General features: G+C 43.3%; 1 protein-coding gene and 1 long non-coding RNA gene across 10 annotated transcripts in view; one reads left to right on the forward strand and one right to left on the reverse strand.

Moving 5' to 3' along the window:
- Positions 1-308: 308 nt before the first annotated feature.
- LOC142960268 (uncharacterized) lies at positions 309-4,219 on the reverse strand. Its single transcript, XR_012956306.1, has 2 exons — positions 4,118-4,219; positions 309-2,644 (listed from the first exon to the last, which is right to left on the reverse strand). It is a non-coding gene; the product is annotated as an uncharacterized LOC142960268 (long non-coding RNA).
- The window catches only part of tspoap1 (TSPO associated protein 1), a 61,753-nt gene continuing 49,657 nt past the window's right edge, over positions 3,583-15,678 (forward strand). For 3 of the 9 annotated variants that reach the window (XM_076102036.1, XM_076102038.1, XM_076102039.1), the window contains exons 1-2: positions 3,604-3,852; positions 4,734-5,760. In XM_076102036.1, the coding sequence (XP_075958151.1) occupies positions 4,852-5,760 (909 nt within the window). In that variant the 5' untranslated portion in view covers positions 3,604-3,852; positions 4,734-4,851. Of the gene's footprint in view, positions 3,853-4,733; positions 5,761-8,922; positions 11,183-15,678 lie in introns of those variants that run through there. The other 6 variants (XM_076102043.1, XM_076102042.1, XM_076102040.1 and 3 more) reach the window with 6 other exon arrangements.

Here is a 15,678-nt window from a genome sequence, read left to right on the forward strand (position 1 = left end):
AAGAAAAAGAAACCAGCCACTTCATTTGTATCATAACTATGTTAAGAAATTATATATATTTAATATATTTAATCTGCCCCCAAAGCAGCAATAAATGTTAATTTATTTTACACCGGAGATGGTGTTTCTTGTACTTTATGACTTCTCTCTGTACTGTATAACAACATGACAACATTGCCATGGTAATGATTAACGTCAAGTCATTTCTGTTGTTTATATAGCCAAATATCACAAATAACCAATTCGCTTCTAGGGCACATTAAATCAGCACGGCACCTGCTGTCCTTTGAACCTCGCTTCAGATGAGGTTAAACTCTCCCAAAAAAAACTTTATTGGGGGAAAAATAGAGCTACAGGTGGGGTAAAATATGCACTGGTGGCTGCCAAGTTGTAAAATATACAGACACGCAAATGAGAGTTCGTATTCACACATGCTATCAGCATACATACTGGCATGTGTCCAAAACTACAGAAGCCATATGCGGCAGAACGTATTGTACATGAAAATATAGGTCCCAGAAATATGCTCACATCATGTACAAGGCCTCAGATCCAAACTGCAGAGGCAGGGCTGATGCAATAATTTGTGTGCAGACAAAATCAGTTCAACAGGTAAAAGCACCGCTTGTACAGATCAAAGTCAAGGCAGATGTGGAGGGAAGTCAAGAGCAGTCCAGATCACAGAAACAAGATGGTTATCTATTAGGAGCATCATTACTGTAGATGTACTGTAAACGATGATGATGCAGCAGCAGGCATCTGGATTTTTGCTGATTTGCTCTCCCTCTCTCTCTCTCTCTCTCCCTCTGTTTCTGCCTCTTCCCAACAGTCAGCGACACGTGAGCAGACGGAGATGGAAATGAGAGAGGGAGCGGCCCAAGGACACCCTGATAACACAGAGAGGTATGCTGGATCTCTCTCTTTCTGTCTGGCTCCGTCTCTTTCACCCTCACAGTGAACGCAAACCCTTAGAGATGCTCTCAGCTAATGCGAGTGCATTAGTTCATCAGCTTCCTACAAAACTATAGACTAGAAGAACTACAGCAATTTAGACTGACTGCCCTATTATCTGCGTGTACAAATGCCACCCAGCGGTCAGACGTGGTATGCTTTGCCTCTTTGATGGATTTTGGCAACATGATATTGAAACGGTATGTACAGATACCTTTGATGATTTATACATTTCAATATCACTGCCTTTGCCAAATAATGAAATCTCAGGAAGCATTTCATCAAGGACTCAGGGATCATATGAAACGGTGCATTCCTGTTGATTCTATCCTCACATGCAGAAGTAATCGTAGCAATAACACATTGCATTAGATGAAATGCATACGATGACACGCAGCACATAACTCTACCTGACTAATAAGCCGCTGTAAGAAAATATTGCTGTGACCAGAGTGTAAGCATGAAAGCATAAAGGATCTGATTCCTGGTTAAAGGAAAGGTAAGATGGCACCTCGTCCACAGCCATTTGATCAGGCGGTAACATAAGGTGATGAGAGACAAACAAGGTGTCACGGGGATATCTGTCTCCCTTTGCCACCACCTAAAGACTTTCTGTGCGTTCCAATACCCATACATACTACCATAATATTTAGTATGCCAAAAAAATAATTTGTATGTCCCAATACGGGGTATGTCAAATGCAGTATACCAAAAATACCAGGATGTCCTATTGCATCGGGTTGCTTTTTGTAGTAAGCCAACCTGCTTATCAAGGTCCCAAAGGAACGCATACTGCATGCAAAAGTACGTACTTTAGCTGCGTTCCAAATCGCATGCTTTTTCCTTTTCCTTTTAGTACAAAGTACATACTGTTGGGACATACTACTTCCTCATAACATTGCAGCTTTGAACTTTGACCCTCTTGCTGTCATATCTGCTGCACAAAAGGATTGTCGGTCAGAATAGCCAGAAAAGTATGCTGGCTTGCATACTACAAAATGCGACCGGCTGTAGAACATCCTAGTATTTTTGGCATGCTGCATTTGACATACTATGTATTAGGACATACTAAAGGACAGTACGTTTGTAATGACAGCTGCAGTATGTACTAAAAGCAAAAAAGAAAAAGTATGTGATTTGGAACGCAGCTACATTTCTCTGTGTAGCATCTATATGAGCAAGAGGGTCAAAGTTCAATGTGCAATGTTATGACGAAGTAGTGTGTCCCAATTGAATGCATACTGTATGCAAGAGTGTGTACTTTGTGAGGGAAGCTGCAGTATGTACTAGAAGTAGAAAGAAACGTTTTTCTCCCTCCCCAGTCCTTGCTTGTGGTGGACCATGCTGCCATCCTTTGCTGTCCACTTGTCACCTCTCTTGAGAGATCCTTCCTTCCCTGCCTCCTCATTAGCCACTTACACACCTGTTCCTTGTTTCTTTATTAGCTTTTCTCTGTGTTTTTAAACCCTGTGCTTGTTTCCTCTCTTGTTGAATGAATATCTTTACTGTCATCATGTTCAACCATTCCTTAATCCTGTTTCCTGTCTTACTACTTAAGATTTTTTTTTTTTTTTTACATCCTGTGTGTCTGCCAGTAGTCTCAGCGCGCTTTGATTAAGTAAAATCATCATCAGCCCAGCCTGCTGTGTTCTGCGTCTGCTCCTCTCCTCCTTCCTGGTGCCAGTAGTCCAAACTGTGAAACAAGGGACGTTTTGTCAGTGCTATGTAACACATGCGCACACACATGGCACAAATATGAGTGCTTCCTTAAACACTGTGCATTATAGGTAAGAGATGAATGACGAATGTGAACAACTGACAGGAGGTTTACTTTACAAGGATTGGGATTTTCTTTCAGAAGATACCAGTGTCATAACATTTCAAATTCTTCCTCACGGAGGACATCATTTCCATATACTATAGTTTCATAAGATTGAATTGTTCTCCGGAGCACATAATTAATCACTCTCAAACTCTACATACATGTTTTATGACAAAATGAGAAAAATAATGCAGGTTTTGTGTGGCCCTCTTTCTGCCAACTTTATCCGTTCGTGGTTTTGTACCTAAAGAGCATTGGGGGAACTTTTCATTTTAAACAAAAATAAAATGTTTTTCATGATGAATCAAAATTCATCTAATACAACGATCCCTCTGAACAGGAGACCATGATCTATGCAAATGTTCAAACCTTTACTACTCTGCACAAGCAGCCTGTAGCCACTAGTGGTCATCCATCTCACACAAGTTGGTTGGACTCACTGGTTATGTTGCCTTCAGGGACTGTTGGCAATATTGCAATTATTGTAAAAAAAAAAATAAATAAATAAAAACGCACACAAACAACTCAACAAATCTGTAAATACAGCTACTAAAGGCGGAACTTTCTATATTAACAATGAAGTTTAGGAGTAGGAAAATATTTGATGAGAAGGATATGGTACGAATGTAGATAACTTCTGAGGGATAAATTACTGAAAACTTTGATTACATAGCCGATACGCATGACTCTCCTCGTGTGACAGTGCAAATTCATCGCTCCCGACTGTCAAAATGTACATACAAATTTAATTTTGTATTCCTAACGAGTTATTTAAACAGGCGACAGGAAGGAAGTCCAGCCGGTCATTAAATTGTGAGACGGGACACATGAAGACGCACGTGAAGGCAGCATAGTGCCTGTAAGGTCCAGCACAATGACGCTGGACACGGACTGTGTGACACTGGTGCCTCACAGATAAACAAACCCCTTCTTGCATGGCTCTACGGACCTTTAACAATTAACGTAAACAGTCTCGGTGTTGACAGACTATTTTAATGCCTGACACAAGAAGTAACTTGGCTGAAGGAGGATGACTCCGTTGATGAAAAGTTAAACATGAGAGTTGAGTCCGCTGAGAGGTGAGTTTGATACAAGTTGTGACTAGAAAACTTAACGGTGAGCTAACACTGGCTAACGGGACGTAACGTTAGCAGCTAGGGGTCAGGACTCGGTCCAAATCCAACATACTACAGACCGTTATCCACCTTAATAGCGTTAGATAAATTAGCATGAGCTAACGCTACTTATAATAGCTTGCTAAATTATGCTAGTTAATTAGCCAATTGCATCCTCTGTAATAAGAGCCGCTAAGTTGAGCTACAGGTAAACACTGGCTGACCTTACCGTAATGACAGCTAACGGTGCACTGCTGTGTGCTGTGTGCGCTTTTCTTTGGTTCACTTGTTGCATCCTCAACTAACTGTAGCTCCTGCTGCTTTATCTCGATTAGTTTGATCTCGTGCTGTTTTGTTTTTATGTTATCTGTTTAAAGGTTGTTAGTTCTGCCAGGTTTAGATAGAACACATAAAAAAAAAAAAAAACATGTCTGGTATAAATACAGTCATAATTTGCTGGGGAAGGCATCTGCAATGAACCATTCTGTCGTGTATGTATACATACAAAGTATCGAATTATGTATTGGTAGGACTTCCTATAGACAAAGCACGCAGCTACTGACGCATATCTCTGCATAGAGAGGGGGTTCTCAGAAAACTCAGGTTTATAGGTGTGTTCAATGTGTTCAATGTGTTTGCTTTCCTAAAGCTCCTCAGAGTGCTGCCCTCTTTTTGTTTTCATCTGAATCCTCCCTCTAACAAAGATGACCAATACTGAAATCATCGCCTGCTCTCACCATGCTGGAAACATTGCGTTTCTTGCTACTAGAATCATCTTAAACATTTGAATATACCTGATAATTTTCTCCTATTCTCTCACACCCTCCACTGTCTCATCTCTCCAGTGACCTGGTGCGGTAACTGCATGCTGCATGTCTGATAACCACCCGTCACCCTCCCTCTCATTTCCATTGCATGGCCCCCCCCTCTCTTTAGAAATGCATACGTCTCAACGTTCCTTGCATGTTGTCCTGTGAGAGTGTCATAATGAGAGAAGACCGGGATAACCCTCTGGCACTGTCATCCAAGAAACCATGCCGGGGCCAGACGGACTACGGACAGGAGCTAGAGAGGCTGCGGGCTGACTGGGAGTCAGACAAGAAGCGAGCACGGCGGGCCCGTGGACACCTCTCTGTGGAGCTTCGGCACCTGCGGGAAGAAGCGGAGAGGGAACAGCGGAAGGCTGTGAGGGAGCTGGCTGCCAGGCGAGGGTGCCAAAAGGATGGGCCCTCTAACAGACACCGGCGCCTGCTGGGTGAGGAGGTGAACATTAACGACGGCGGACGATGCGCGGAGATTAAGTCTACAGAGAAAGAGGTTTTCTGCGGAGAAACTTATCGAAAGCTGCAGCATTTGCTGCTGACGCTGTACGAGAAGATAAACGGCGAGCGGGCGCTCTATAAACTGCATCACAGGCAGGAGTCGGAGCTAGAAAAGGCCGTCTTCCTCTGCCACCTGCTCGAGGCCCATGGGAGAGCGCTGCAGGGGAGGCAGAGAGCAGGACACCCCAGCTGCATTTTTAACAGTCTCTCAAGAAAGCCAACCCAGGAAGACGGCAGTAACTCCTGCCAGGCGAAGCCTCTCCTGACCTACTCCAGGGCCTTGCCACAGGCCAGACCCCAGACTGCCTCCCGCTCACCCAAGAAGAAAACCAAACCGGCTCGGAGAGAGCAGCCCTTAGGGAGGGCCCTCTGTGCAGCTGACCCCTGCACCGCCGCTGCAGTCGCGGACACCTGTCGGAGCGGCTCTCTGAAAATCTGTCACCCTGACGACTCTCCCCATGCCGGCTGGGACGAGCAGCCCCCCCACTGCGGCGAGTCCTCTGGGTCAGACGAATCATCGCCCTCCAAATGCACAGACAGGATCATGGAGGTGAGCTATTTCAGATTTGCAAATTCCACACGTGGTTCCTAAATGAAGCGAGTGAGTAAAGTATTTAGCTTCTCCTCTTATACTAACTCACGAACAGCAGCCGTGTGCACTTCTGTGGCCTCGCTTCATGATCACACGGATTATGAAGCCCCCAAAAAATAGTTTTGAGTGTATTTTCTTTGTAATCAATCCTGTGCATTTGTAATGAATGAGATTACGTATACATGTCGAACTAGGCATGGGGAGCTAAATATTAGCTGATCATCACAGTAATCCTACAGGAAGGTAACATCACCAACGGCATGATCATCAAATCAAAACATACTAGTAATGATGTGGTACACACACACACAAAGGCTGCATCGCAGAACACACAATGTAAACATATTGATTGCAAATCAATGATCACTTTTTATCAATAGATCTTAATACTAATGGGTGAAATCCTGACCTGTACCAACAGATGTTTTGGCTACCGAGTCCACATTATACACAAAAACAACTGAGGTATGCACCATTTAGGTTATCATGAACAACTCTGTCTTCTCAGAAGTAGTTCTTGTAGGGCTGTTTTTAGGCTTTTCTCGTGCTGAATGACTTATACATATGAAACACATGAGCACAGCTCTGGTAAACACAAGGCTTAAAGTGGTGCTTTTGCATGATTGTTCATGGAGAAACTCACTTTTACCGTCAGTTAAATCAGCTAATCGATTAGTCGACAAAATCGAGGACAATCCTATTTCTGAGCATATTAGTTAGCCTCGATCAAGTGAAGGCGGTGTGTAACTGTAAAATGATCCCCTCCTATTTGAACCAAGCTTAGCGTGTGGTCTATTTTTTAGGCACCAGAATATTTGTGAAGGCAGCAAGTGGTGCGTAGCCAGCAGCGGTAAGATGGAGAATAAAACAACAACTGGTAGCCTTTCCATGAGGAGTTTATTTTGACTACACTCCAGTCCAACCAAACAGAGAACCAAACACTAGCTACTGTTGCAGCCTTTTTTATTTGCCACTATGTTAAAAACCCTTTTAATACGGCATGTTGATGTTGTCAGCGCTGCCGGCTGTCAGAGAAGAAGAGCCGTGCAGCACGTGAGCAGAGAGGAGGGGTCCGCACATGTGGCTGCATCTGTTTAGGCCTCTCGTTGGAGTGGCAGAAGTGGGTCCGTGTGTTTCCGTCTCTTCAATTTTGGATTCATGTTTTCGTAGAGAGGAAATTGAATAATTAATCAAAGCCCCCCCGACCGTGTCGACACAGTGGGACCCGCTCGCCGAGCCTCATATTTCTTGCATGGTCCTGCTCATGCATCGGCCTTGTTATCACAGTCAATATTTTAATGGTGTTCAAATGGGAATCCCTTCAAAACAAGAATGGACTCACGCCTCTTTCAATTATTCATGGGTTGTCGATCGTCTGTCAACTGTTGTTCACTTCAGTATATTTGTTTACAACACAAACGTGAATTTTTTTCATTCCAGTCTGCCACCTTTTGGGGATTTTCGAAATAACATATGTTAATTTAAGGTATTTAAGGTTAAATGGGATACTGTTTTGTATATGAAAAATTGTGCATATGCAATTCACTAAGATAAATATTCTTATCATAAAACAATTGAAAGTGCGGCTTATAAAGGAAAATGTAGCCGTGAGGATAGAGTCCTACATTTGTATTTAGGCTCTACCGACATGTTTCTGGTGTATTTGATGTAGATAATCGTCGTTGGTGATTTTCTTAACTACTATTTGATACAATGATAATTTGCTTAAATCTGAAATAATATCCTCAAGAAATCCAAAGACAGTTTGGATAAAACAAAGAAAAGCACGTATTTGTGTTGTTTGATATGATGCAACACAGTCAGACTCGGTGCATCACGACTTCGTTGTCTCTTCGGTCTCATGACGGGCAGTTCGGGGAGACGTTGTCAAAATATGTCAGAGCGATGATAGGATGTCAATACCACTGAGCCATGATGGATCAGGCTGCAGCTGATGTCTGTGCAGAGCGTAACGCTGTTTGACATGCGTTGGGTTTTGCTGACTGGAAGCTTTCCTTTGTTTCATATTTACTGTATGTCTGAGTCCACAACCTGTAATCTCCAAAAAATGTGGTTCTCTGATTGGGAACAGAGGTGCTGACAGGAAAACAAGCAGTAGAGTTTTTTTGTTTTGTTGTTGTTGCAGAATAGAAGTAGCATTGGGTGGAGTTCACATCAGCAGGGTTGGATCCAGTCTTTGGGCTACTAAAGCCGAGGTCTTGTGAGCACACTGTAATTAATAAGGGAATAGACTGAAGCTGTAATATGCAGCGTAAGAAGCTCATTTCCCTGGGCGGGACCTGTCTGGCCGAGGCTCCTCATTGTTACATTTTTCTGTCTGTGAAGATGAACCCTTTCTCCTTGTGTTACTGAGTGCGTATCAGTATGGGGATGATAGGAAGTCATTTTAATGTTCAGAGTGAGCCCATTGTAGACGATTGTAGCGTTGACTGCACTGGTAGTGTACCAGAAAACTGCCACTTGCAAAAAAAAAATTTTTTAAATGAAGGCGCAACGTCTATTTTTAACTTTGCTGCACCCGGCTGTGGGTTTTCCAACAGTGACCTTTTTAAAATGAACACAAGGTAGACCGGTGCCTTTTCATCAAAGCAGCCCCACTCTAACGCTTCAGCAAGCCTTGTGTCTGCAACAAAGCAGCCACAAAGTGTTCAAGTGCATTGTGACCCGCTGTACAGGAGATGACAATAGGCCTGTGTATGCAAAGTATAGTAGCAGTGGGCGATTAAAAATAACATCTTAGACTATATGTGATTTAATATTTTGAAAGTGCATCACATACATTTCCAGCGAAAAGTCTGAAAATGTAATTAATAAACTGTTCATATATTTGCGACATGCCCGCAATGGGTTAAAAGATCCAGATAGTATCCAGTTTAAACAGTACAGCGAATTATTGCCTTATATACTATATATTGTGTCCAATTCTTAGTGTGTAAACAATAACAATCCGAAAGGAACTTTCAGATAGCGAGCGATTGCTGCAAACACAACAGCAGCAAGTCCACTCTTGTCTAGTCCACTCTTGTGAACATGACATGGCTATTTTCCACCCGAGTCGATGATTGATGGTTGAATGTTTTTTGTCCAACTTGTCACCAGGGATGCACTGATCCAGTATCTGCACCAAACACTGACCTTATTAAGTGGATTGGGTTATTAAAGAATAGTTTCTTTGTCAATGTCATTAAAGCTGCATACATTCTGCCACATCGACGCCTGGCCTCACGTGACCTCCCGTGAAAGTGATCCAGTGAGTAGTCCGCGGTGTGAAACACACATTTTAAACGTGGGTACATGCATGTCCTCTACTTTCAGCTACAACCGGCTCTGTGCTGAGCTTCTTAATGTTGAGGTTGGAGTAGTACTTTTTCATTTTTATTTCATTCTTTGTGCTTTTTAAACAGTGCATAGTTTGTCGAGGCTGAGTGAGGAATTAACCGGCATCCCAAATAAGTCAACAAACCCCCCCCCCCCCCCCACCCGTGTTCAGGCCGCTGCTTAAAGAGATTTATTAAGCTGCTTTTGATAGACAATTAGGTGGAGTACTTGATATATTATAGAAGTGGGCAGTACGGTTAAAGTACAGCTTTTGCATTAGACGTGCTGCTTTACATGTTGTTTTTTATGTCCGCGTCCAAAGCTAAATCACCAACACAAAAGTAGCATTCACTAGCTCGTAGACGTCTTATTTGTTTCTCTAGCGTACAACTGCAGTAAAACATCCGAATTAGTCCGGTGTGTGTGTGTGTGTGTGTGTGTGTGTGTGTGTGTGTGTGTGTGTGTGTGTGTGTGTGTGTGTGTGTGTGTGTGTGTGTGTGTGTGTGTGTGTGTGTGTGTGTGTGTGTGTGTGTGTGTGTGTGTGTGTGTGTGTGTGTGTGTGTGTGTGTGTATTGATTGTTCAAGAGGGAGCCAACATCATTCCAGCGTCATCTCCATGGAAACGAGCTCTGGGCCGCGGTAATGATTGGGCCCCGTCTCAAAGCCTGCCTTTTTGTGATAGGACGACGGAAGCAGTCCTCCCCACCCCCCCTCCTCTCAGCGACACTCGCCGTCTTACACACACACACACACACACACACACACACACACACACATTTTCCCCTCCGTCCTCTTTCTTCACCTATACGCCGCTGTAACCAAGAAGGGATTAAACAGCCCGTCGAGCCGTATTGCATCTGGATGAAATGCTTTTTGACACGGCGGCGTCAACGAGGACGAACTCGCAGCTGGAGAGTCGACACGCCACCCACATCTCAGCCTCACTGAGAGAACGGGGACTGGAGTGGAGACCTGTTAGTTAGATCCTTCTCTTGTTGTTTTTTTTATCTCCTCCGTCGCACGTCTCTTCTTGTTTGCTATCTCAGTCGGGGCCTCCATGCGCTGTTCCAGCGTTACGTAGGTTAAGTGGACTGGTGTGTCTTTTTCCTTTTTCTGGACAAATACTTATGACAAACCCCCCCCCCCCCCCGTCAGATGACAGAGCGGTGCGGCTATGGAGAAGCGAGCAGGACTCTGGATCTCAATGCCACACTGTGATGAATACTAACCACGGGATGCTGAAGAATGCTAGCAGGAGGATGACACTCATTGAAGCCGAGGCCGAAAATATGTAAGATCCCTTTGGAGCTGACTGTCCTCATTTTGGAAAACGTCACAGCGCCGAGAGGGAGGAGGTTCTTTACAACTCCTGATTTAACTGTCACTGGTTTTGTCTTGGATATGGCACACGGACTCTTTCTCAAACCGATTGTAGGCAAGGAACTTCCCCAGTGCCGTTTTTGTCAGCTTAAACTCCCCACTTTATAGGGGTTTGCAAATTGAAGTCTTGGTGTTGAGTTACCATCAGGTATGGCAAGAACAGTCCTTTGCTCGGTTCCAGACACTTCACCACAGCTGTTAATAAAACCCTCCTGCTGGTGAACCGCTGGAGAAAGGGAGGACGGTGGCGTCTTTCATCATTGTGAAGTCGGACCTGCCACAGCTGATTCCGCGTAGTTCTCCTCCAGCAGATGAAAAGCCTGCCATGGCTCGGTCTTGGCCGGGCTCCTCGTTCAGCCACACTGATCCCACCTGCGCCGTTTGACTTTGACAGACAGTGATGTATGACCTGTGCACCCGGCCTGAGCAGCCAGAGTCTGCACCGGCACACGCAGAGATGGAGGGCCGCGAGGTGGCCGAGGCTCTCGGGCGACAGCAGCAAGAGTCGAGGGGGTCGGAGGAGCGGGACGATAAGCAACACGGGCTCCTGGACAAGGCAGTCCCAGCCACGGCTAATATCACTTCGGCGACACTGTTGGGGAAAAGGCACCACTCGCTTTACGCCAACCTCAATGGTTTTGAAGCGGAAGGCATTCGCAAGGTGAGTTTGGAACAGTTGTTGAGTCTGCAAGTACCTTTCCTGATGGTTGGCATGAGAAGGTTTTGGGGCCTGCAGACAAGCGAGAGTAGAAAACATGTCAGAACAGGTGGTTGGATCATCATTTGTGTTGGATCACAGTGATGTTACACTGAACCTGTGTGTGCAGCACATTTTCTCGACACTTAATCTGGGACAGTGCTGTATCGGCTGTAGTAGAAACAGAGGGCTGGTAGGTATTCTGCTGACCTGTTGTGATCTTGTCCATAATTTCACACCTCTGCATATCCTGTTAGCACAGAAGATCCACTTAATGGCAACCAATTGAAAATCAATAGGAAACCAGATTTCTATGCATCTGATGGCTGCTCATAATATAAATGCCTGTACAATGACAGACATCACTGCAAGGAACTATCAGAATAACTTACATTACTCCATCCAACTAACAAAATAGATATGTTTAATGTACCAGTTAAAAAACAAGAAAGTAATATTGTTTTTAACATCTGGAATATTTGCTTGTGAGAGGTTCAGCTGCACTAAATACAGTTGGTGGATACAATATACAAGTGAAGTAAAAGTGTTAAACAGAGAGTATAATGTCTCCATCCAGACTGTGAAGATGAAGGCAACTGAATCTACTTGTGCCATGTTGAGCTGCCACTCAGTAACCATCCACATACACTGTACATGTGCTGTTGTGTTGGCCTGTCACGGTAATTACGTAATCGACTTATCAAACAATGTATAGGCATGCCCTCGATCATTTTTACAATATGGACTTATCGCACCTTATTTATGGACATGACCGCAATATTCATTTTTACGTTATAGAATTATTTTACAATACATATGAGTATGACCTCGATCATTTATGTTATCGACTTGTCGTACGATATATATATGGACATGACCTTGATCATTTTTACGTTATCGACCATACGATATTTGGACATAACCCCGATAACATTTATGTTATCAACTTATCGTAAGATATATATGGACATGACCCCGATAACATTTACGTTATCGACGCATCGTACGATATATATGGACATGACCCAGATAACATTTACGTTATCGCCGCATCGTACGATATATATGGACATAACCTCGATACGTTTTACATCAGCGACTTATCGTACGATATATATGGACATAACCCCGATAACATTTACATTATCAACTTATCGTAAGATATATATAGACATGACCCCGATAACATTTACGTTATCGACGCATCGTACGATACATATGGACATGACCCCGATAACATTTACGTTATCGATGCATCGTACGATATATATGGACATGACCCCGATAACATTTACGTTATCAACTTATCGTAAGATATATATATATAGACATGACCCCGATAACATTTACGTTATCGACGCATCGTACGATACATATGGACCTGACCCCGATAACATTTACGTTATCGATGCATCGTACGATATATATGGACATGACCCAGATAACATTTACGTTATCGCCGCATCGTACGATATATATGGACATAACCTCGATACGTTTTACATCAGCGACTTATCGTACGATATATATGGACATAACCCCGATAACATTTACATTATCGACACATCGTACAGCATATGGACATGACCTCAATCAAGTTTGCTGATCTTGATTTTGCCCGCTGTGTTTGACTGAAGAATATCACCAACATTTTAGCCAACATGATGCCAAAATAAACAGCAGAGATTACCTGCCATTATCAGACTTTCTGTGCCTAAACGAATGATCAGGTAAAACTACACTGAGACACGATTTGTTGTCACTTCTGGTTGTGCTGCTTCTGTCACCTCGTTTGTACTTGCGTTATTATGCTATTATATTATCATTATATCAATGGCATAAAATTGGCTGAAAATGTACACCGTATCGTTATTGCATTTTTTTTCTGTGAGAATATATCGTCCAGCAAAAGTAGTTATCGTGACAGGCCTACTTTTGTGTTTCCCTACACCATCATATTTTAATATTAGATTATGTTTATTCTCAGCTGAATTTAGGGTTAGCTCAGTAGTTCATTAGACTCTTGTTTGGAAAGGAATGCTAGCTAATAGTTATCATTTTTCTGCCATATTTTCCCTATACTAGCACTACAGTGCTTTCCATCACCAATTCTTTCATGAAACCTCAGTACTTTTTTCTCCTTTGTTCGGTGGATTGAATGTATCTTTGGTTGAGCCACAGTTTCATCCTTTAAATAAGGTAGTTTCCTGTGTGCAACATTGCCTGCTGTCTTCCCCACCCCCGCCACTTCATTACCCAATCATTAAACAATGGCAGCGTAGTAAAAACCCCTAATGAACTGTCAACACACAACATGGGAGAGGATCTTTGGCCACAGAAGCTGAGAGGGAGCATCAAATGATGCAGAATAGATGATTTGGTTATTTCAGACCAGTGGGGGTTGGCAGGGGCCTGTCACTCTTAGATTATTGTTCATAATCACGCCATTATTTGCAGTGGGGGTACCTTTTGTTTTCCTTTGTCTTATATTCCACCCATAATGGATGACTCTGTGTGTACGGCAAGACACATTTTTATAAGAACATAATAAACCTCTGTAGTTCTTAGAGAGGAAAACATTGATGCAAGACGCAGAGCAGGTATTGTACAGCAGAAGGAAAGTGGGTGAAACTGTAGCTGGAAAACGGCATCATGTTCAGCAACCCCCCCAATAAATGGAGTATATAGAAAGATGGCTGCTTTCACAGTGTAGGTTGATGTTAATCATCAGATCTCAATGATCCAGTGTGGCTCGGCCCACGCAGCAGAACGTTAATCCATGCATTGTATTCCACAGAAAGCTGGTAAAGTTTTGGTTCCGTGCATCGACTAAACGTTCGACGATGAATTTATCCTGATATCTACTGAAAATATCAGTGTCTTCTGAAACTTTTAGTAGAAATCTAGTGTGTTTATGGGTTGTCGCTACTGTATGTGGTTAAACTTGGCTAGGTGTAACATCTCATCTTATTTTAGGTGATCATGCAATGCGTGTATCTACTGACATGGGTTTATAAGGAGTTATATTAGATATAATATTTGCGTGCCTTTTTATTTGCTCTTACCTTGATTCTCATTCATTCAGTCCACTTTCTTTTGCTGTGGCTCATGTGACGAACAGACCTACTCTCTGTTAGTCTATGAGCGCAAATCACACAAAGCAGTTGTCAGTCTCTCCACTTGGAGTCTCTGAAGGCTAATGAGCTTGTTGTCTGTGTGGTCCTCTGTGATCCCAACTCTTCCACACCTGTCTGGATAGCATATGGCTGCCTCGCTGATGCTTGACGGGTTTACGCAGTTCAACATGGAGCTACCAAGAGATGAAGTACAAACAAAACCCTGTTTCTCCTCAATAGAAAGAGCTATTGCAGTGAAGTGTTGGTACCTTTGTCACACGCGGTCCTAACTCAAGCGGCCGCTCCATCCGTCACTGTAAACAGTGGAGTCTTTAGGAATACCTGGTCAGGCTGTTTGACTGGAGACTGTGCGAGCAGGTTTCAGCTCTCTGACAAAGTGCCGAAGCTGCACTTTTTGTTTATATTTGGGGTCCTTCTGGTCACACAAGAATACCTTTAGCCAGGGACACTAGAAGTCGGTCAGAGTTGGCGGTGCTGAGAGTAAGTCGGCCTATTTAATGACGTCATACATATTTTTTGCACAATTTGAATGGCCAGGATAATATATGTTTAATAGTTATCAACAACATTTACACTGATATTCAGGTCCCCCTCTGGATCTATAGAGGGCCCAAGAAAATGTCTAGGTTTTTCACTTAAAACTATGCAATTTTATAAATATATATATATATACACACACCCTCCTGCAGAGGGTCGAGTGTTAGATGCCAGTCTTACAGGTCACCACCGACCTGGTCTGCACCTGTGTCTGTCTAGGAGACCTGATGTCACCATTACGCTTCCTGTCATCCTCTGAAATGAATCACTACCCTCAACCTCAAAGAGGTCTTTGAATTGTGAGTCATCCGCTTATTGTTCTGCTTCTGATGAAGTATGTGATGGTGAGCCTAGCAGCCACTGTGTAAGACAGACACAGATGTATCGGCTTGATTACAAAGGTGTTAATGTCTTAGTATTGTTGTTGTGTTTCTCATATTGCCATTGAATACCCACTTGTTTCTTGTGAGGCCATCTTCCATGTGCAGCACTGGAAATGGTCCACAATGCAAATGTTGTGTAGTTTGGAAAACCCCGTGGAACCTGAGAAGCAGTGGATTACCCCCCCCCCCCCCCCCCAAGTTGGTGAAACATATCAAAGAGACAGCAAAGTTCATAACTTGGGGTCCACTTGTGGGTTCTGTTTTAGGGCCTTATTGTTGCGTGGTGGCCTCATTGTTAACGATATGTAGCCTCGGTGATGTGTGTGCAAAGAGTGTGTGGTCTAGTTGATCGCCTTCCTTGCATCCATGAAATCTTAGATATTGCGTATTGTGGATCTTTCAA

Source organism: Anarhichas minor, unplaced genomic scaffold (genome assembly GCF_050575085.1).
Source record: "Anarhichas minor isolate MPS153535 unplaced genomic scaffold, ASM5057508v1 ptg000027l, whole genome shotgun sequence".
Lineage (NCBI taxonomy): Eukaryota > Metazoa > Chordata > Actinopteri > Perciformes > Anarhichadidae > Anarhichas > Anarhichas minor.